This window comes from Schistocerca americana, chromosome 2 (assembly GCF_021461395.2).
Source record: "Schistocerca americana isolate TAMUIC-IGC-003095 chromosome 2, iqSchAmer2.1, whole genome shotgun sequence".
NCBI lineage: Eukaryota > Metazoa > Arthropoda > Insecta > Orthoptera > Acrididae > Schistocerca > Schistocerca americana.
This window is the reverse complement of record NC_060120.1, coordinates 460,334,312-460,357,019: the sequence shown is the minus strand read 5'-3', so window position 1 is coordinate 460,357,019 and position 22,708 is coordinate 460,334,312. Positions and strand designations below refer to the sequence as shown.

Sequence of the window (22,708 nt, the reverse complement as noted above, 5' to 3'; positions counted from 1 at the left end):
GAGCCCAACTTTCCCCTGCGCTTGTTTTGTATTGCTCTTCTGAGGTTGTGCAGAGTTTGGCAATACCTTTGAGAGTTTATTGTAGTGCCTCTTTCCAGGAAATCCACAAAAAAATCACACCTTTTCTGTCCCAAAAGAAGAGTTAACCACGTGGTTGAAGGCGCAGGCGGCCGAATTTTACAACGAAGGAATTTCCAAGCTCATCCATCGCTACAATAAGTGCCTTAATTTAAATGGCAACTATGTAGAAAAGTAGTATTTAAGTGTGGCTTTCATCTGTATACAATAAAAAAAATTTCCAATACTTTATTTATTTTTAATTCCAAAACGTAATGTACTTTGTGGATAGCCCTTGTACATTTATGTTTAAATCACCCTATAGTGTTTTATGTGCTCTAGAGGGTCATCCACCTAATTACACCAATTGACACACTGTTTCAAATAAGCGTTTTACTAAATTTCATATTGAACACTTGCATCTATCAAAATCTGGTTCATACAATTTTAGGAATGAAATTCTAGATATATTTAAATGCTTAAAGGGTTGCCAAAGTTACTTGTATTCATCAATCATGTTAATAATGCAACATGAAGACTGTAATTGTTACCTGTTATAAAAAACCAAGCTTCTGGGCCAAAGCAAGTTAGTATAGGATTTGGTTCAAGACAGTTCAGTTGAGTGTTTGAGCAGCATGCAGTGCAAATTTGTTTGGCAGAATTGATGTATCTGAGTAAAGTTATAATCCAGAACAAAAACTGATTAAAAATCAGTGTATATTTTTTAATTTAAGTGCATAGCTGACATGCAACATGCATGAACTAAGGTTACTTGAACTGCAGTGAAGCAAGTTTTAACAATCATGCCAGCAATGAAGAAAGAGACCAAGCTAAGTAACCATCTGCTACTAATTACATCAGGATTTGTAAAATTTTTCCTTAATTGTTTTGAAGAAAAACATAAAATTTACATTTAATCATAAACTTCTCCCATAAATCTTTTAGCAGATTGTTACAACTGTTTTTAGGGCCTTTCACCTCTGGCACCTTGTTGTAAATACTCCAGCAGTTAATCACTAGAAAGTTGATAATTTTAATACTCTTGCATGTGGAGGCATTTCTTAGAATCTTACACTGAAACTTCTTGGTCTCCCATAGCTACTGTCTACTGTTATGGGGACTGAATGACGAGTCACTTGATCTCAAAAAAACCTTGTGTGTGCACCACACACAGACCAGTTTCTGGGAAGCAGCCTCTGGTGTGTAGTGCACAACTGATCTACGAGGGTTGAATGAAAAATAATGTCTCCACCTTCGTTAATTGGGTTTGGATGGGAATATTTTAATAAATCAAATGCAGAAATAATCCTTAGAATGTGATATTTAATTACCAATATTTACTTTTCCACATAATCATCAGGCATTTGGATACATTTCTGCCAACAATGAACAAGTTTTCTGAAGCCATTACGGAAGAAGTCGACACTCTGTTTCCGCAACCACGGTCTCACAGTTCTCTCAATGTCTTCATCAGAAGCATGATGATGTTCTCGCAGATTGTCTTTCATTATCATAAACAGATGGAAATCAGATGGTGCTAAATCTGGACTGTATGGCTGATGCTGTATGGTGGTCTGTGCACTTTCATTCCAGGAGTCAGCATACGGGGTACCCATCGTGCACAGATCTTCCGATAGTCAAGCAAAGCAATAATGTGACCCACACATTCTTGTGAAATGCCGATTGTGCTTGCAGCTTCTCTCTGAGTGATATGACGATCATCCTGAATCAAGCCATCAACATTTTGTTTGTGAAACTCAGTGGTTATGGTCACAGGACATCCAACTCTTTGTTTGTCATGCAGGTTAGATGCTCCCACCTCAAAATCTTTAAACATATGCACCCAACAATGCACAGTGCTCACATCAACTCAATCACCATAAACTGCTTTCATTCTCTGATGAATCTCCTTTGGGGTGACACCTTCTGTTGTCAAGAATTCAATGACTGCACATTGCGTAAATAGCATTGACTGACCGTCTGCGTAGGGATCCATACTTTACACTGTAACAACACAACCATTCAATGTTAAGGCTTCCTGCCAACTGGAGCTGTACAGAAGAGGCTAAGTAACAAGCCAGTACCTGCAATACCAATGCTGCCAACTGTTGAAGAGTTACAAAGGTGGAGGCATTACTTTTCAGTCAACACTCATATTTAGGAAGACCCTACAGATCACAACACTATGGTGCAAGTGTTGGGAGTCACAGTCGAGCTTGTTACAGATCCTTCAAAGTTTCTGGTTCAAGTTTTACACTCCATTGACAATAGGAGGCCACAACCAGGTTTGCAGATAGTGAGCCTCATTGACACTCCAGAAACAAGGCTGATCTTGTCAGCCTTCTGTGGCTATCACCTAAATTATCCCAATATGATCTCAGAGCTCAGCTAACAGTCATCATTTGCTACTACATGCACCACATTCTCCATTTGGTTGCACCCCGTTTCCTCTACAGTTGCTGGAACAGCTCCTTCAACATACTGAAAGAGGCTCTCAAGCATGTACTGAATGCACTTGGTATTATTCCTTTCAATCTCTTATTGCCATTTTCCTAAGGGATACCATTATTCACCACAACTCTGAACTGTTGACAATTAATGGTGCCCTATGCTTTTGCACTTGCCTAATCCAGTTACAATAGGTGAAGTAAGTCTCAAAGGCTCAGTTATAGTTTCAGTGTGAAAATAGCCCCTTGAATTTGTTGGTTAGAATCCTGAGTCCTACCTGATCCAGACTTCCCCGTACAAGGCATGCAGACCAACCACTGACACACTACTCACAGCCAAGGGGACAAGTAGTGATAGATTCTGTAAACACCTCAAAGAAGACAGTATCTACAGTAGAGGATGGTATTCAAGGTAATATTGGTATCTCTGGTACATGGCTCTTAGTAGCCCTGCCAACACACCCATTCACAGAAGCTTCCAATGGCTTCATATCAACGCACACTCTGCTACAGAGTGAAAATCTCATTCTGGAAACATCCCCCAGGCTGTGGCTAAGCCATGTCTCCGCAATATCCTTTCTTTCAGGAGTGCTGGTTCTGCAAAGTTTGGAAGGTAGGAGACGAGGTACTGGCAGAAGTAAAGCTGTGAGTACCGGGCGTGAATCGTGCTTCAGTATCTCAGTTGGTAGAGCACTTGTTGATCCTCTTTTTAATTTATGGGGCTGATTTGCTATAGGTCTTACCAGTTGCTTTAAAAAGGAAGGAAGATTAAGGTTTAATGTCCTATCGACATTGAGGTCATTAGAGATGGACTGTTGCTTTAAGAACTGAAGTGATTAATAGGCAAAAAGAGATATCTATTGTGACAACAGAGAAACTCAGGATAAAATTTTCTGGTTTCATAAAACCTTTTTGGAACTATGATCACTAAATAACTTGAAAATAGCATTAATTTACAATAACTACACACAATATACACTCCTTTAAAAAAAAAAAAAAAAACTAAATGTGACATAGTATGTTAGTTACAATACATGCAGTAGTTACTGTAAATCACAAAAGCCAATTTGCTACAAAACATGTATGCACCAGACTTGTGATTTTCGAAAATGATCAAAAATATATGTTTATTCACTTAAGTATGCACTGAAATTTGGGGTTAAGATTCTCTCTGTCCCTCCCTCTCTTATCTTTGAAAGAGGATACTACTGCTAAAACTCTATAATGAACAAAGACAAGCATTGAAAATTTTTCAAAAATAAGCCTGTTTTTCTAATAAATATACAATGTAATTAGGGAATGATTGTTTTTGAATGAGGATATGTACTGTTGCTAAATGTGTCTAAAAAGCTCAAATTAAGTTTACAGCTGAGAATATAGTATGGAGTTTTCACAGCACTTGCAGATGACTAAAAATTTGCAATATATCATGATCAACACACGTCTTGGCACAATCAATGAAAGATCATGTGAAAAAAACACCAACAGAAATAATTTGAATCTGGAATTTTGAATCAGCCCTGCATGGTACACACAGTCTCATACATAGAAAAATTCAAAAATCAGCTTATATAATTAAATAAACATACAAAATGCATAAATTCTTACTTAGCTGAATTGTGGAGCACCATCAAAGTATGTGCTCCGTTTGGAATGACTAACAATGCAAGTACACAATTTAACATGTCAAGAACGACAAATGAAATTTAGTGTTGCAAAATTTGAGAAATGTTACTAGCAATAATGAAAAAAAGAAAAAAACCCTCACTGCCATGAATATACAACTATGTTGCATTTGTTATTTTGTATGTTTGTGTTCCACCAACATCAATTACAAATGACATCACAATAATGTATTTGTTAAATGTATAATGACATAGGTCAAAATAATAATTATGAAATCCCTCCCATGTGTAGCAGTAAAAAAATTGTGTTTATAGTTCATGTTAATATTAAATTAAAAAAACATATTCAAAAGCAAGAAAGGTGATGTTAAACAATTGTAAAAAGTTCAATTAGTTTTTTAAAATTGTGTAAGTGTCCAAAGGTGTTAAAATGCTGTTATGTAATATCAAATTTATGCCCACTACTACTCTACAAGAAAATGTGGTTTATTTGTCATTCCACATAAAATTTCACATATAGTTTCACATTTCCACATGAAAATCTCAGCAAATAAAAGATAGCACTCTTTCTGCCACACACATTGCAAAGAGCTTTATAGGTGTTAACTTAATCTATATCAGAAACAGTCTGAAGCAGTTAGCATCTGCCAACAATAATACATGATAAGCTGTTTTTCTCTCGAAGCTTCTAGAACTTTTGATAAGTCAGCACTATTTTAGTGTGATTTCGATTTTTAAATTATCATCAAATTTAGTTTATTGAATGTTTCTTGAGGACATGTAAAGATTTTCAGTAATATCAGCTGATACAAAGATTTAGACATTTGCAAATATTGCAACTGGAAACTTCCTGTACTGTTACAACATCAATTACATATTGATATAAGAAATATAAGAATATAAATGGCGACTGCAGTTGCAAAAGCCTGTTAAAACTGTTAATAAATAACATAGTTTTGTTTTAACAGGATTTCCTGTTGAATTTTTGTGAACTAATCTTCAAAGTGCTTTGTTGCATAAAGTGAACACATTGATGTACAGACATAAAATATATTTACAGTAAAATTTATAATAAGGGATTAGAAACACTCTTAACATCCACACTAATGGATTATATACTTCATAAACGAAAGCAATACAAAATCTATCCAGAAAGTGAAAGACAAAAACATAGAACATGTCTCAAATACTAAATTTCTGGGTATGTATATTGATGCTCAACTAAAATGGACTGAACATATTAATGCCCTTGGAAAGCGAACAGCATCAGCATGCTATGCCCTTAGAATGATAAAATCGGTGTGTAGTAACTCATCCACCAGAGCAACTTACTTTGCGTATGTGCACTCAATAATTTGTTACGGAATAATCTTCTGGGGAACAAATATTCAAAATATGCAAACAATCTTCAAACTACAAAAAGGAGCCATCCAAATTATGACAAATAGTAACAAGAGAATGCACGTAGCACCGAGTTGTTTAAATCTATGGGAATCTTGACTGTTCCCTGTGCACACATTTTTGAAACAGTGATTCACATAAAGAAAAACACCAATCAGTATCCAACAAACAGTTCCTACACGAACATGAAACCAGATCAAGTCACCACCTAAATCTGAACAGAAAAAACAAAACGAAAACACAGAATAGTGTACTATGCAATGGACTTAAACTATTCAACAAACTTCCACAGAAGATAGAAGCAAAATACATGCCTTCAGACATAGCCTGAAAAGTTAATTGTTACAAAAGTGTTTTTATTCTGTCGAAGATTACCTGGAAAGCAGGTAAAATTTCGTCAGCAATGTGACTGATTAAGTACTGTATTTAGGGGCTTTCTTTGATATGTTCAATAACAGAGTGGTACATCATGTATAATCATGAAACACAGTATGACAATTTATAGTACAATCATGAAACACAGTAAGACAATTAATTGTAGTTTATATTTAGGAAATGCAATTATACTTTTATGTGCTCTTGTGTCTGTACCATATATATATGTCCGCAGCTTGTGGTCATGCGGTAGCGTTCTCACTTCCCGCGCCCGGTTTCCCGGGTTCGATTCCCGGCAGGGTCAGGGATTTTCTCTGCCTCGTGATGACTGGGTGTTGTGTGATGTCCTTAGGTTAGTTAGGTTTAAGTAGTTCTAGGGGACTGATGGCCATAGATGTTAAATCCCATAGTGCTCAGAGCCAACCATATATATGTGTTTGTTGACAACATCCATACAATCTATATTGTCTACAGATGGATGGAAATAAATAAATAAATAAATTTAAGTGGTATCACATGTTTCTCTAGTTGGGAAAAAAGATTCATCAGACCCTGTTTTATTACACAATGAAACTTCTTTCAGATTTTATTATACACACATTTCAGTTAAATGCATCACAATCAAACTACCAGCTGATTTCTTCTATTCTGCTATTGTGGACATTTTTTGTAGCGGGAGAGGAAGATTTTGATTCCAATGTGTTTCACTTTTGTAAGCATAATTTTCACTAACACATGATTCCATCACGTATTTATCAAACTGGCTGTCTGTTATTGTGCACATTTTTTTAGTGGGAGAGGAAGAATTGAGGTTGATTCGAAAGTGTTTCACCTTTGTAATCATAATTTTCACTAACACACAATTCCATCATGAAATAGCAAAATAGTTGTTTACAAAGTGCGGTAATGACGAATGATAAATATAATTTAAATTACTCAGACATTTTTCAAAGTTAAACTGCTCAAGTGTGCTTTATTTCATTCTGTGTTGTGTGGTGGCTTGCATAGGTTGTGGAGCTGTTATTTATTATAAATACTGATTAGGAGGTATATGATTTGTACACATGTCCAGTTTTGACACAGCAAGGTGGGACTATCCAACTGGTTCTTATGTCACTTCTGATATCAATAGCTTTTTTCCTCCCTTTCTGTTCTTTTTTCATTTGTAGTGCATGTACCACAGTTACAGGAAATAAATTATTTGTTATTCAAACACGATTTCACTAAATTTTGTTGTTCACTGTTTAATCTACTGATTGCTGATGACAATGGTATATTTAGTTGATATGGAAACATTTTATTTTATTATATCTGCAACCATCTCAATGCCAAAATTCAGAACAGCTAAAAATTGATAATTTTGAGTTGAACTGGGTTATTTGAAAGTCCTCAGTCCCAAATTTCAACAAACATTTACTTTCACTAAAAACTTTATATTTAAAAAGTTATTCATACTTAAAATTTTCATGTTCCACAATATTCCATTCGTAAAATATCATTTCCAATTGTCAGGGCTGTCAGGCCCATAGTTTTGCAACCCCAATTTTTCTGTATCCAAAGACGTATACTGTAATCTTTTTTTTTTTTTTTTTTAAATAGCCTGTTAGCTGGTTAATTATTCCAATTAGAAAATTTCACTTCCTCAAAAGTTTTGTTGAACTTTGGGACACCCCATGCATATTAAGACTGCTTACCTATACAATAGTACCAATAATTTTGCCATTTTCTAATTATAAAAATCTTAGTTCTAACTTATTTCTCTGCCTATAGTATCTTCACTCCTGTTAATTTTCTTGTCTTTTATGTTAACATCTAAAAAGTAACAGCTTAATATTTTACCAATTTGTAACTTCAATAATACACACATCTATAGGTAGGCATTGTGGATAAACATAGAGCCTCCAGTTGGTATTCAGTTAATACAGTCACTATGTCATCCAGTCTGTACTCAGTTGTTAAAGTGTATTATTATGTACCAGAATGGTAAACTTCACAGCAAATCTTGCAATGTGTTCAGTTAATTTGCTGATTAATGCCACTTGTGGAATTACCAAACATTCTCTGAATTTCTGTAGCTTACTGACCTGTGTAAATATTTTGCTGTCATATAGTTTACAAAGGTGATCATCGAACTAAACTGTGTGTTAATAAATATAATGAGAAATCAAAACCAAATTCTATGGTGTTGTGTATATCATTTATTAAAAGTGCACCACCATCAATAACCACAGGAAGAATATTTAACAGAAATTTGATGAGGCAGAGACATGTGAACCAGGTTGATAAGTTATACAGTCTCTATATAAATTATATGAGTGGTCATAAGGATTGGCAATTTGTATAGCAGGACTTAATTTTCATACCAGTATCATTGTATTCAAGAAAATACACCTTGCACCAAAATATGATGCAATTTAGCTGGAACAGATATCTAAACTATTAGAATGAAGAAGGTCTTTCCTAGCTGGGTAGCACTATGTCACAACCTATTACAGTAGTTTGCAGCGAGATGCTTCACTTGTGCTCTGACTAGTGTTCTTATTAGCACTTATCTTGAATCACAGAAGTGAAATACATTTTTGGTACTTGCCATATCCAACTACATCCTATAGAAAACTAGTAAAAAAAACAAAATCTGTCACAAGTCAAAATAGATACACTTTTTTGAAATGCAGACTGATAACAAAGAGATGCAAGTTTTTAATAGAACTTCTTAAAAACATGATATAGTGAATAGAGGTTTTTTTAAACCAAATTAAATAAAATTCTGAGTAATAAAATATTTCATTTTGCTGATAGGAGAAACATATAAAGGAAATATCTACTGGACAAACGCATGATACTAACAACTGTATCTCAAAATTTAAAAATCTAGAGCTTCCATTTCACCAGCTTATTTGAGGTGAATCAAGTAAAATTTTATGTTACAGTTTCATCGGATAGGAGAGCAGCAACACATTTTCTTTTCAACAGTAAGCTTTCTTCTTGCCATACAAACTAATGATACCTTATTTGTGATCTGAGCATCTCTGAATTGGTAGAGAGCTCTACGAAAATTAAATACCCAGTATAAACAAATCTGATCAGAAAATAACTCAAAATAAATAAGAATAAATTAAACATACTTACATGGACCTCCAACAAAGTAATATTTTGTTTCAAAGTAGTTTTCGTGTGCTGAATATCTGATATGCTTGGTATGGCCTCTTCTTCTCACTCGTCTGGTCCACCTTACATTTGCTTCACCTCTACATTTTGCAGAAATATCTACATGAAAGATCGCAGATACAGAAAGATTAGCATTCATGAAATGTGTAAGTTATAACATCTAACAGTTATTCTACAATATCTGATTGTCCTTAATATGTAGGGAGAAGAGTGTGTGTGTGTGTGTGTGTGTGTGTGTGTGTGTGTGTGTGTGTGTGTGTGTGTGTGTGACTAATTCAAAAGCTTGCAAAGTTCTCAGTATTTATGAAAAATCACAAAAGTGTTACCTGTTTAATATTGTAAGGCTTGTTTATGTTCTTCTGATGATTTTGAGAATCTACACTTCAGGGAGTTGCTACCTTTACTCCTTAAATTAGTACAAGTTATGCAGTGACAATGAGGCTTGCTTAGGACAGACTAGCCTGTTGAGATAAATCAAAGCCAGTCTTTGGACTGGAGACAACAACAACAGCAATATTATAGCCTGAAGCCCTGGTGAAGAAAAAAAACACCATGGAACCGAGGTAAATGAAAGTGTGTTTCATATTAAATGCAAAAGCTAAGGTGAATAAAGACTGAATTACATAGAGTATGTCGCCAAGGTATTCATTCAACTTAATACAGGAACTCGAGAATGCAAAGACAAATATAACTGAAAGAACCAGTCACAGACTGCAACTTGTATTGCTATGGAAAGTTGTTCAAGAAAGTCATATAATATAAAATGCCTCTTCCCTTCAAATAATATAGCAGTAATATTGATGTACATCAAAATGTACACCAAGAAAGTTCAAAGAAGAGCAGCACATTTTCTATTGTCGAAAAATAGGGGAGAGAGTGTCACAGGCATGTTACAGGATTTGGGGTGGACATTATTAAAAAAAAAAGGCGGGGTCTTCTCACAAAATTTCAATCACCAACTGAACTACATAGGGAGAAACAATCATCATAATAAAATAATCGAAATCAGAGCTACTCAGAAAGATACAGATATTCATTTTTGCGACATGGTGTTCAAGAGAGGAATAATAGAGAATTATTTTAAAGGTGTTCAATGAACCGTTTGCCAGGCACTTACAGAGATGTGCAGAGTACTCAAGTAGATTTGGGTGTAGATGTAAGTATAAACAATTGTTTTATTTATTTTTGATCCAACATCAAATGATTACAAAAATAGGTTTTTTTTGTTGCAGTCTTCTGGATATGTCAGAGCCTTACTTACTCAAGTTACATATTACTGCCTGGAACTTTTATCTACACAACTTTTTCTAAATTTAGTTGAGAGAGCAATGTTACATATATGGACTATACATAAAAACAATTTGTTACTGCAATACTTAGATTAAGGAATCTACAGTTTGTGACACAGTATTCAGATATGAGATTCAAGGATTTACAGTTTGTGGCACAGTCTAAGATCTGAGATTACATATATTTTTAGATAGATGGTCTTCCATCATACAAGTGTACTACATCTAGAAACTCATCTACTGAATATACAGGATTGTTTAGGAGCCATAATTTTAATTTCTTTTTTAGTTTTGTAATGGGCAATTTGGAGATATTAGGATGGAAGCAATTCAGTAGTTTTATGCCTGCATAGTTCTATGAGAGATGATGTGGGGTCTCTCTCTACCTCTTGTGTTGTGATCGTGTATTTTTTTATTAAGTGTGTTGTTACTTTTTACTGCCATAATGATTATCTTCAGTACATACAGGTTATGAACGGTTAGTATTTTAAATTCTTTAAATAAATTTCTGCAAGACTCGCTGGTACATTTCTTTCCCATAATTCTAAGTGCCTTCTTTGGTAAGATAAGTACACTTTTCATATTACCTTTACTGCTGGATCCCCATACCTCTATCCCATAGCGCATTGGATGTTACAGAAAGTGTTTGAGAAGGAAATCATATAAATAATTTGAACAAAGAGAATACATAAAAGGTATATGTGAAGTCAGTTGACGTAATGGCATTATCCATGAGTTCATGAGTTTACAAATATGGTTTTGAGATGATACTCCGGGATGCTGCTCAAGTGGGAAGGTGTCACACTATGTGGGGAATACATTCTTCATCTAGTCATGGAAGGAAGGGAAAATAATATACGATGTCTCACAGAGTGTCATTAAAGTCATTACAGATGAAGCACTAAGTTGACTGGAGTACAATGAACGAAGCAGTGATCTCTGCCTGTTCACAGAATCATCCAAATAACGAAACATTTACTTCCTTACTTGTGTGGTTCACACCTCAGTGCAAGCCTTTTTACTTGATGCTACTTGTGCAGCTTGCACCTCATGTTTCTTAATTTTAACTTTCTCATTAATGTCATTGATGAGTATATATGTAGTACAGTGTCATGTTTTATTTTGGAGAACCACAGAAAACTCAATTTAAAATAATCATTCATGGATTTACACCCCACTCATACCAAATATGATTTCAGTGTTAAACATTGGACTATCTTTTGTATTCTTTGTCAAAGATACCACACTGCTCATGGATTCCACTGAAATGAATTAGAAATGGAGCTATGTTTAATTGAAACTGATTGCAGACAGTAAAATTGGCAGACCTATGCAAATTATAAAGCAGTCTAAGCAAAAAACAGTAATATCCAAGGAAGGACTGCAGCTGCATTTCCTACAAGTCATTAAGCAACAAGACAAATGCAAATTAAAAAGTGGTCAAATCCAAAGACACCAGAGCAAAGTTGGGAGAACATTTGAAACCAACAACTATCAACATACTGATCAGGCAATCGCAAATTACAAACTGGGTTTGGTTGATTGGAACAGAGGCAGAAGCAGTGCAACAAGAACCTCTACAAGTAAAGTCAGCAATGGTCGGCAACCTATGAGTGGGAATCACATGGAAGATTAGAATATTTAACTTCCTGTTAGCTAAGGAAAAGTGAGAAAATGTTTTCATTGAGAAAACTGTTGATGATATTAGGGTCATTCAAAATCAAACAGACAAATAGTGACACAGGAAAAATCGCCGTACACTGCATCAATTTTAGCCATACATGCCATGGAAAAATATTGAAAGAATTGTATCTCTCACTTAAATGTGTGAAATTTTTTACTTCCTGTTGCTGTATGGCAACATCATGGATTCAGACATAACTCACTCATCAACAGACAACACTTTTATAAGAGCACAACAAACAAAATCTTTGAACAAATACATTTTATGAATTAAACATTTTGTGAGATGTTAAGTATTGATTTAAAATTTGTGTTACTGATCTGCCATGCCTTTTAAAGCCAGATATTAGTTTGAAATAAATCAGAAAACATTAAAATTACTCTATATGATACTCAGTGTGTTCTTGTTAAGGCACAGTTCCATATTACATTTTTTGCATTTAACAATGGTATAACCTTTGAAATATAAATTTTTGCACCTCTGTTTTTTATCTAAATGAACAGGCCAGTGTCCAACCTGATCAAATTTGACATTTTTACTTGGGTGGTGTGAACCTGTCTTCTGCCTCTTTGCTGGTAGTTTATCCATATAACTTGATCTACCCCTCTTTGATGTAGTACTGAAGCCAATTTTGAGCAAAGTTTCAGTCAATTAAATTCAAAAAATTGCTAATTGGAACTGCTTTGCTGTAGACCCTGGAATGTGGATGCTGTCAACTCTGTGATACAGAATCCAGCTGTTAATTATACGTGTATCAACAAGATAATAAAATAATCTGAAGTACCAATTTTTACTCTGCATTATGATTCTGTACTGCCAGTGAGGCTGTCCAGAATGACCACTCCTCCCATATGCTTATTATAGATTTGTACAATCTTTAGACAATGTACAAAAATATGTTACTTCCTACTTCATCATATCTCTTTACATTGCATGCAGGGCCATTTCCTACAGCCAGGACGTTAACATGACTGTCTTGTCATCCTGTCAGAGTACATTTGACACCTCTGTTCATTCAGAACATCCAATGTACTCAAATATTGTATCTCTTTCTTGTACATTCAGGGACTTGTCATCTGGGAGTTTCTCATTGTGAACTCTCTCCCTTCTAACAGTCCCTAAAGATAAAATGCCTCTTCCCTTCAAATAATATAGCAGCAGTATTGATGTGCAATGATTATCAAAGTAAACTATGTGATTTACATTCTCAGGTACATTCTGGCATAATCTAACAACCATGTTGCTGCTGACTCAGATATTAGGCTCTGCATTATTCTTGTCCCACTCATGTTCATGTACTGTACATATTTCCATTTTGTCGGTGTACTCAGACACATCACATAACAAAAACAGTTTATAGCCATATTTATGTGGTTTACTGGCATATACATTTTAGATGGTGCCTGGCTTTAGCAGTAACACTGTCTTGTACAACAGATTGGCCAACAACAGTGTTCCAGTACATCCTCACATTCTTCAGTGTTACTACAGAAGAAACAATACAGACATCTAAAAACTGCCAAATATCTTCTGCAGCAATATTGCAGTGCTTAAACAAATCTGTGTAGATCTTCATGAAATCAACCCCAAAATATCTTGATAAAAATATGAAAAGAAGTCATATGGTGTTTCCTTTGCAAATATCTCATCTGCTAAAGCTTCTCTTCCAAGAAAAGATAGCTCTACATAATTCATCTCTGATTTTTTTCACAATACATTTCATATTTTCTTCATCTATACTGTAATTAAGTCTCACAACATTCCAGGAGAACAGCCACTTGAACTCACAGTTGAAGTTCCTGCTGTAACTACTGAAGTGTTTGCATTCATTGATTGCCCAGCACACTCAGATTCATTTGAAACCGCACCTAGACAGGAAGCACTCTCTTCATAAACAATAACATTAATGTTTTCATTCTGGTTTCTCATTTATTTCTTGCTACTGTCACAAATTTCATCTTCATCGGCACTTTCATATCCACTTTCAGTCAGAATTGGCATTGAGAATAAAATTTCCTCTGTCAACTCTTTTAACTGCCCACATCATCCACAAAATAAACTTCTACTCACGTTGTCTTGTTTGATTGCAGAAACATCAGAAAACCACTGAAACTGCACAAAATTCATGAGCAGTGAGCACGAGATAACTATACAAGTGCACGACAATGCTATGAATGAACACATGATGTTGCCAAATGGCAACAAATAATTTTATTTATGCTGAAACTTATTTATAGGGAAAATATTAACATCTACCTTGTTTTATATTCCTATTAGATGTATGCAGTGCTATAATATTTCTTTAATTCATAGAAGTCATATCAACACGTTTGTACATTATGAAATTTAATGCTCAATAGTGAGTAAAATTCATTTGCATGCTCTTTGTAGTATTTCTATGCAACTAATGACTGGGATGCTAACTTTGGAGGAAATTATCAACTAAATGCTCAGAACAGATTCCAGTATGTACTAGATGTATGGTGTTTCCATTTGGAAACAAAAAGTATGCCTACAAAACATAACAAATGTTAGTGTTGCAAAACTTACAACACTATGCAGTGTAGAGATAGTTTTTTAATGATTACAATGTTTTTGTCTGTTTTTGCACATAATCGACACCAACTCTCACACACTTGTACCTCCTCCTTACAAGTCTATTTGTTTCCTCAGTGAAGCATTCTTTGCCTTGATCTCAAAGTCAGTTTCGAATTTTTTTCTTTACCTTTTCACTGCAGCTGAACTTGATGCTATGGAAAGCTTCTTTCATCTGAGCAAAAATGAAAAATATCTGAAGGGGCAAGGTCAGTGCTGTAATAAAGGTGAGACAGGAGCTTCCAATGCAATTTTCCAATTTTTTTCATTGTCAGTTGTACCATATGAAGTCAAGTATTGCCTTGATGAAGAAACACATCTTTTCTCTGCCATTTCAGATATTTCTTCTTCATTGTGGGTTTGATATTGTTCTTAATCATGCCTCAGTAGTATAGGCTCCTCCTCCAAGAAATAAGAGGCAATTAGCTCATGATTACTTCAGAGGATAGAAGTATAGTTAATGTGGTCTTACCAATCAATGGTTGCATTTTGTATGTCTTACACAAAAGTGATTCAGGAAGTTTCCACTGCATACAGGTACTTCAACTCTGGCTGAAAATTATGTATCCAGTTATCTCCATTGGTTACAATGATGTCCAAAAATGCACCACTTTTGTACACAGTTTAAATTGGATGCCTATAAATTATGAAGTTTCCACCCTAGTTAAATATTTCCTCATCATGTGTTATTCTTATCATTGATGTAGTCTCTCTAGATGTGCTGAACTGAATATGTTGTGTCTTTCTAAAATTGAGAGTGAGATCATTATCAGAAAACACACATGCACCACTGACTACCAACTCTTTAGGAAACTACTGTAAAAAATGAAACAAACAGCAAGCAGCATGTTATAAACAAAACATTAAAACTAAACCTAAATGATGAAGTCACATCAGATCCCCAAAAAATAGTAAATGGTTTTAATGACTATTTTAGCAAAATAGCAGAAAACCTGATAAAGAACAACTGCCACAGACCAAATACTCAACACCAAACACTAATAGAAACCATACCAGTACAGGCATCAATGTTTCTTCACAAAGTCTCCAATACTGAAGTACTTACAGCTATAAAAGGACTAAAGAATAAGTACTCCAGTGGTAGTGACAACATTCCTGATTTAATTGCAAAGAAATGTGGAGAATCCATTGTAGAACCCCTAACCCACATAATAAATGCATCCTTTACAAATGGAGTTTTCCCTGACCTACTAAAGACTTCTAAAATTACCCCACTTCACAAAAAGGGCTCTAAAAATGATGTAGCCAGTTACAGGCCCATAGCACAACTCAGCTCATTCTCAAAAATATTTGAAAAATTATCTTACACCAGATTAGAAGACTTTACTAATAAACTATCCTTATTGACAAAACACCAGCATGGTTTTAGAAAGCAAAAGACGACTACCACAGCTATTTATGAGTATCTCAACAAAACCTTAAAAGCACTGGATAATAAGGAAATCACTACTGGTATCTTTTTAGATTTATCCAAAGCCTTTGATGTAATTGACCATACCATACTCCTTAAGAAGTTAGCAAATAAAGGTATAAGAGGAATTGCAAACAAATGGTTAGAATCTTACCTGTCAAACAGATTTCAAAAAGTTGAAATTAATTTTGAAAAAAAGAATACAACCACCCATCGATCTACTGTCCACTCCTCTGACACAATGCCCATTAGATATGGTGTGCCACAAGGCTTAATCCTGGGACTCATATTGTTTCTGCTATACATTGATGATATAAGCACGAAGCTTGCTACAGGACATACCACACTATTTGCCGATGACACAAGTATACTAATAACGGGTACTGATACAGAGGACCACAACCAAAAAATTAAACCGCTTATGTCGTCACTCAGCAAATGGTTCAACAAGAACAAACTGATTATAAACATACAGAAAACAATGTTCATCAACTTCAGACTCTCATCCCAAAAACAAGAAATGCCTGATGTGATTCTAAATAACCAAGAGCTTATGTGTGTGGACTCTGTCAAGTTTCTTGGCATATGGCTTGAAGGAAATCTTAAGTGGGAGACTCACACAAATTATATCTCAAAAAAGCTCTCAACTGTGTGTTACATTTTAAGGATACTCAAAAAATCAGTCACAAAATCTGTTCTCATACATGTACATTATGCTTACTTCCATTCTACATTACAGTATGGAATCATATTTTGGGGGAACTCACCTGGAGGTAGATATATTTTCAAAATGCAAAAAAAGGCAATACGCATAATATGTAATCTAAAACATAACGAATCATGCAGACAACATTTCAAAACAAATGGCATTATGACACTGCCCTCTGCTTACATTTATAATATCGTCTCATTTGTCAAGTCATACCTGTTAAACAATGACTGCACACTAAAATTCAATGGAGATGTTCATAACTATGCAACAAGGCAGCAATATGACCTACATATGATTCAGTCCAGAACTACCTGCGACCAAAAGAGTGTTTTAAATGTTGGGATACAAATGTATAATAATTTACCCAATGAAATCAAAGCAACAAAGAACCCAAGAGCCTTCACACATAAGTTAAAAAAATATCTCTTCTACCATTGCTTTTATGCAGTTGATCTTTTTTTGAAAGGGGTTAAAAATGTAAACAATATGATAAATGTTTAATTAGGTCTGAAAATTATATACTGTGCATGTCTATGAAATATACTGGATTATTATATACTGTGCATGTCTATGAAATACACTGGACTACTTTACTATTACATTTGTATTGGCTGTTTGTATTTTACCATACAACATTTGCATTTACTGTTTTGTTAAATATAGCTAACTTCTTCATTGCAAAATAATGTAAAATCAATTTATTAAATATTACTTGCAAATATGTTCCCTTGACCTGTCCAATATCGTATGTACAACCTTACAATTCTGTGATTTGTATTAACTGTTTTGTTTAAGATAGATAATTTCCTTGCTACAAAATAATATGAAAATCAATTTGTAAAAATTACTTGTAAATAGCTCTCTTGATCTATCCAATATCATATGTACAGCTGTACAATACTATGATTGCCTGGATCAATAAAAATACAATACAATACAATGCAATACTGCACTGTTCGTTTGATTCAGTAGTTGTTTGCCAATCAGTGTGATCAGATCACAATGGCCAGGACAACTGTAGATTCCACTAGTTGTGAAGTGTGTGGTGTGATTAGATTTTTGCACAAAAAGGATCTTCAACTGCTGAAATCCACCATGAGTTATGCCTAATGTATGTACATGAAATAATGAGTGACAAAGTTCAAAATTGGTGTAAAGAATTTCAAAATAGCTGCACAAATGCTCATAATGAATAGCGAAGTGGTAGGCCCAGTATTCGGGCCAATGCCATTGTTGATCAAGTGAACCAAAAACTTCAAAGTGATTGGCAATTGATGATTAGTGGTCTGGCTAATTCCAAAATGAATTCCAAAATGTTGCTCAAACCTCAATTTACAAGGACTGTCACCGGACAGCTTAGATATCACAAATTGTGTGTGTAAGATGTTGTTCACTAATCAACTCAAAGTGCAAAGAATGTGAAGTGCATGACAGTTTTTGGAGCACTATAGACAATATGGAGATGTTTTGTTTTCCCACATTCTTATGGGTGATATCACACACCAACACAGAACAGAAACAACAGTTAGTGCAGTGCTGCCATACAAGTTCATTCAAACCAAAAAGATTAAGCAATCTCCATTCTCAAATCAAAAAATGAATTCTACCATTTTTTGGGATGACAAGGGCGTTCTTTTGCTTGATTTTATGGACAATGTGTCAACAATTACAGTTGACATATACACTAACCAGATGAAATGTGCAATCAAAAATTGACGTTGTGGGAAACTGGCATCTGGCATAATTCTCCTTCAAAATGATGGATGCCCTCACATCTCTGCCAAAACCAACAAGAAGATTCAAGATTTTCATGGGAACTTTTTGATAACCCATATAGTTCCAAATTTACAACTATTTCTTCTTCTTGTGTTTGAAAAAGTGGCTAGATGGACAATGATTTCAAAATAATGATGAACTCAAGACTGGCATTAACGAGTGGTTCAATTGCAGTCAGCAGAGTTCTATGCAGAGGGTTAAAGAAAATGGTGAAATGTTACAGAAAGTGCATTTACCGAGGATACTATTATCACTCAGGTGGATTACTATTACAGGATAAATTACCTTTTCAAAAATTTGGAAAATGGTATGAGGAGGAAAATGGTATGAGGAGGAAAATGAGTCAGTAGCTGACTTCTCTCCTATCACCTTTCTTCATATTCAGGGTGTTTTGAAACTATTCATTCAAATTAATACAAGAGGTAGAGAATATCAAATCAAATACATTTCAATAAGAAACATATGGTCTCTGAATTTGACTTGTACTGTTAGGGAACATTTTATTAGTGGTGCTGGAGTAAGCCGTTGTGTCAGTGCTACTGACTGTGAATGTGTACTGACATTCAAATAACCACAATTCACATGTTATGGCACATGTGAATTTCAAGTTATCCAGCGTCAGTCTTATCGACAGTGAATCAGAATTAATATGTGGGCCACCATTCTTAGTGATAGGTTGACTGGACCTTACATTCTTTCATTTTGCCTTAATGGATGGAGACATCACATTTTTGTGGACAATGATTGCCAGAACTGCTGGAAGATGTACCTCTGAATCTGAATGTTAAATAAAGGATGTACATTCAGCATCATGGGGCTCAAGCCCATTTCAGCAACGCTGTGAGAAATCACCTAAGAGCCACCTTTGGCAGTTGATGGATCAGTTGATGTGGCCCTGTGAACTGGCCACTCAGATCACCTGACCTAAAATGTCTGGATTTCTACCTCTAGGTGCAATGAAATAGCTGGTGTATGAGACTGTTGTAGAAACAGTGGAAGATCTGCCATTGCTGCCCGTACTATTGTGGACATGCCAGCAATCTTCAAATGTACATGACAATGTCCCGTGGTGTACTGATGCATACAGGCAAATGGTCATGCATTTGAGCAGTTCCTATGAATTCCATTACTATAATTAGAATAATAAACTGCCTTCTGTGTAAATTGTCCTTAGCACCAGAAACCGCCATCAGGAACCATATGTGCAATAAATAAATATATTTGTTTTGATGTTTCTCCTGTATTAATTTGAATGAATAGACTTGGAAAATCCTGTAGAGAAGTTTAACAGTGGCATATTTCAATCTTCTGGAAAGAAACACCCTGAGTTAGTGACGCATTACATATTTCAGAAAAGACTCCACTTATTATATGGGAACAAGTCTTTTGTACTCTATTGAAAACAGCACAAATCCAGATGAACTTTTATTTTTGAGAGAATATATCATTTCATTAATTTCTGAAGGAGAAGTGGATGACAGGTCCATAAGACTGAATTTGATGTGGGTTGCATTTTCAAGATGCTGCTTCAACTTTTGTTTTGAACTAGTACACTTCAGAAATGATTATTAAACAAACCTGCTATCTGTGACTAAATCCAGACAGTTAAGACAACCATTCTAGAGAAGGGGAGCATCCAGGTTTAATTCCTAGTCCAGCACAAATTTTCAATTTTTGCTATTGCAATACTGCAATGCCCTGTGTGGTTGGGAGGCACGATTTCCCACAAATCCCTTTTCCTTTCTTCCCCCTTCCTCTATTTCAGAAAATAATGGTTGGTCTTACAAAAATGGAAATCTGTAAAAAGTGAGTCAATAAAATCATGGAGAGTGACAAGCAAGCAAATAAATTGGCATGAACATCATAAGAATAGTTCAAGATTTTACTCGTTTCCAAACAGTGAGACTGAGATTGGCATCTAGACATCAGATGAAGTGATGTGCTGTAACCTTTGCAACTTACACTGATGAGCCAAAACATTATGATCAGCTGCTTAACCACATGTTGGCCCATCTTTGGAATGTAATAAATCAGTGAGTCTGTGCGACAGCAATTCTGCCTGACATGGCTTTGATAAGTCCTGCTGACACCTCCTAGCATTCCAGCAGCATTTCAGAAAAATCATATTCAGTACATTTTGTGCACAACACATTCAGGTGAGTTCACTATCATGCACCTCAATCCCCTGTGGCATAATTGTGACATTATGATGTGGACATTTATCCTGCCAGAAGATGTCATCGTTGTCAGCAAAGACGTCAAGCATGAGTGGATGTAGGTGGTCCATAACTATGTTCCCAAAGTCCACAGCTGTCATATTGCCTTTGATTACTACCACAGACCCCACAGAAGTCCAAGTAACTGTTCCCCATAGCATAATAATGCCCCTCAGGCCTGCACCTGTTGCTTAGTGGATGTTTGGAGTAGCCATTTGACTGGATTATGACATACCCTGACACAATAATCAGTATGGTGTAACAAGAAACATGATTCATCTGAACAGGTTTCTATTCACCTGTAGTCCAATCTCTATGATCCCATGCCCACTGTGATCACAACTGATGATGGAATTGGGTTAACATGAGGACATTTTGGGGACATTTGCTGCAAAGTTCCTGTTCAACAACATATGCTGAATGATGTAATCCAAAACACTTGTGCCTTTGTCATCAGATCTTCCACAGATCACCACCTATCCTACTTTCCAGAGCTGCCAAGTACCTGACTTCACATACTGTGATAAGGTACGGGCGTCCAGCACACTGTCACATACTCATGGTTCGCCAGTCCTTCAACCACTTTCCAGAGATGCTAATGGCAATAACTTCTGAACACTGAACCAACTTTGTCATTTCCAAGAACTCATTCCCATGTTCCAGGCATAACAGTCTGCCCTTTGTCAAAGTCATTTATGTCACCGGATTTCTCCATTTGTATATCTGTCCTTTGAATCATTTTTGTACAAGACATGCACAGGGTGATGCCAAACATACAATTGATATTGGACAATTCATAGCAAGATATGATGGTTTGAAGACATGATGCGATATGATGGGAATGTACAAACAGAATTTTACATAGTTATTAATTATTCTAGTTCCATTTCTTTCTCACACATATACAAAACACATGCCTGGTTGGTATAGTTACAGAATTTGCTTATTTTTAGATGGTATAAACACAAAACTATTTTGCATTAATGTTTACTTCTCGTACAAAATCCATTCCTGCAATTGATTTCATATTTCTGTTCACACATATGGGCAAAAAATTCAGATACTGTGCAAAAGCAACCTATAAAAGGAAGCTTGACTATCATACATTAAAGAAAACCCTGGCACACATAAATTGGCATCAGGTAGACCTATATGAAATAAAAGATATTAATGAAAAGTGGGACAAATTTTATACAACATTAACCCATTGTCTTAATCAAGTGTCCCCAGTGGTCAAAATACTAAAGAAAACTGACAGTTCCAGGCATCAACAAAGCCTGTAGAAAACCTACAGAGAAGCACTTAAAACATTAAAAGTGCAGATGTATGCTGAACAGATGAGGAAATCTAGTAATGTTACCAAAACAATGTGGAGTATAGTAAATAAGGAAAGAGGAGAGAGTGGCAATGTAGTGTGCAATAACATAATAATATAATAAGTGACCATGAAAAATTGCTGAGTGACCCAAAGGAAGTATGTGAGAGATTCATAGACCAGTTTAGTAAGATGAGTAGGGAGGATGTGATCGACCCACCACAGATGCTAAATCCCAGTAATGTTCAGTGGCGTAGCGTGGGGGGAGACTTTGAGACTTAGTCTCCACTGTATTTCTGCTTAAAAAAAGATGCAATAGTAATTCACAACAAAAATATAAGTAACTTTCTACTAAGAGCTCTAAATGTGCGAAGACATCAGTTTTGTAGCCCGCACCGCACCCTGAGTATTGGTGTATTTGCCTGCTTGAGACTCGACTGCTCCCAGTCTCTGCCTCCCTTCGCTTACCTGGCTGTGTGCGTCTGCATGCTTTAGTGGCATTCTCGGCTCCCCTCCACTTTCCCTCTTCCACCAAGGCCGATGCGCTGCACTTATAGCACGTATCAAGACTAGTCTCTGCCGCTTCTTGCTGGCTTTTAACACAGAAGTGAACAGT

General features: G+C 35.5%; 1 protein-coding gene across 2 annotated transcripts in view; it reads right to left on the bottom strand.

Annotated features, from left to right (window-relative positions):
- LOC124594756 (arrestin domain-containing protein 17-like) overlaps positions 1-22,708 on the bottom strand; it is a 194,921-nt gene that overhangs the window by 147,473 nt on the left and 24,740 nt on the right. For both annotated transcript variants that reach the window (XM_047133140.1, XM_047133141.1), the window contains exon 2: positions 9,035-9,172. In XM_047133140.1, the coding sequence (XP_046989096.1) occupies positions 9,035-9,172 (138 nt within the window). The remainder of the gene's footprint in view (positions 1-9,034; positions 9,173-22,708) is intronic.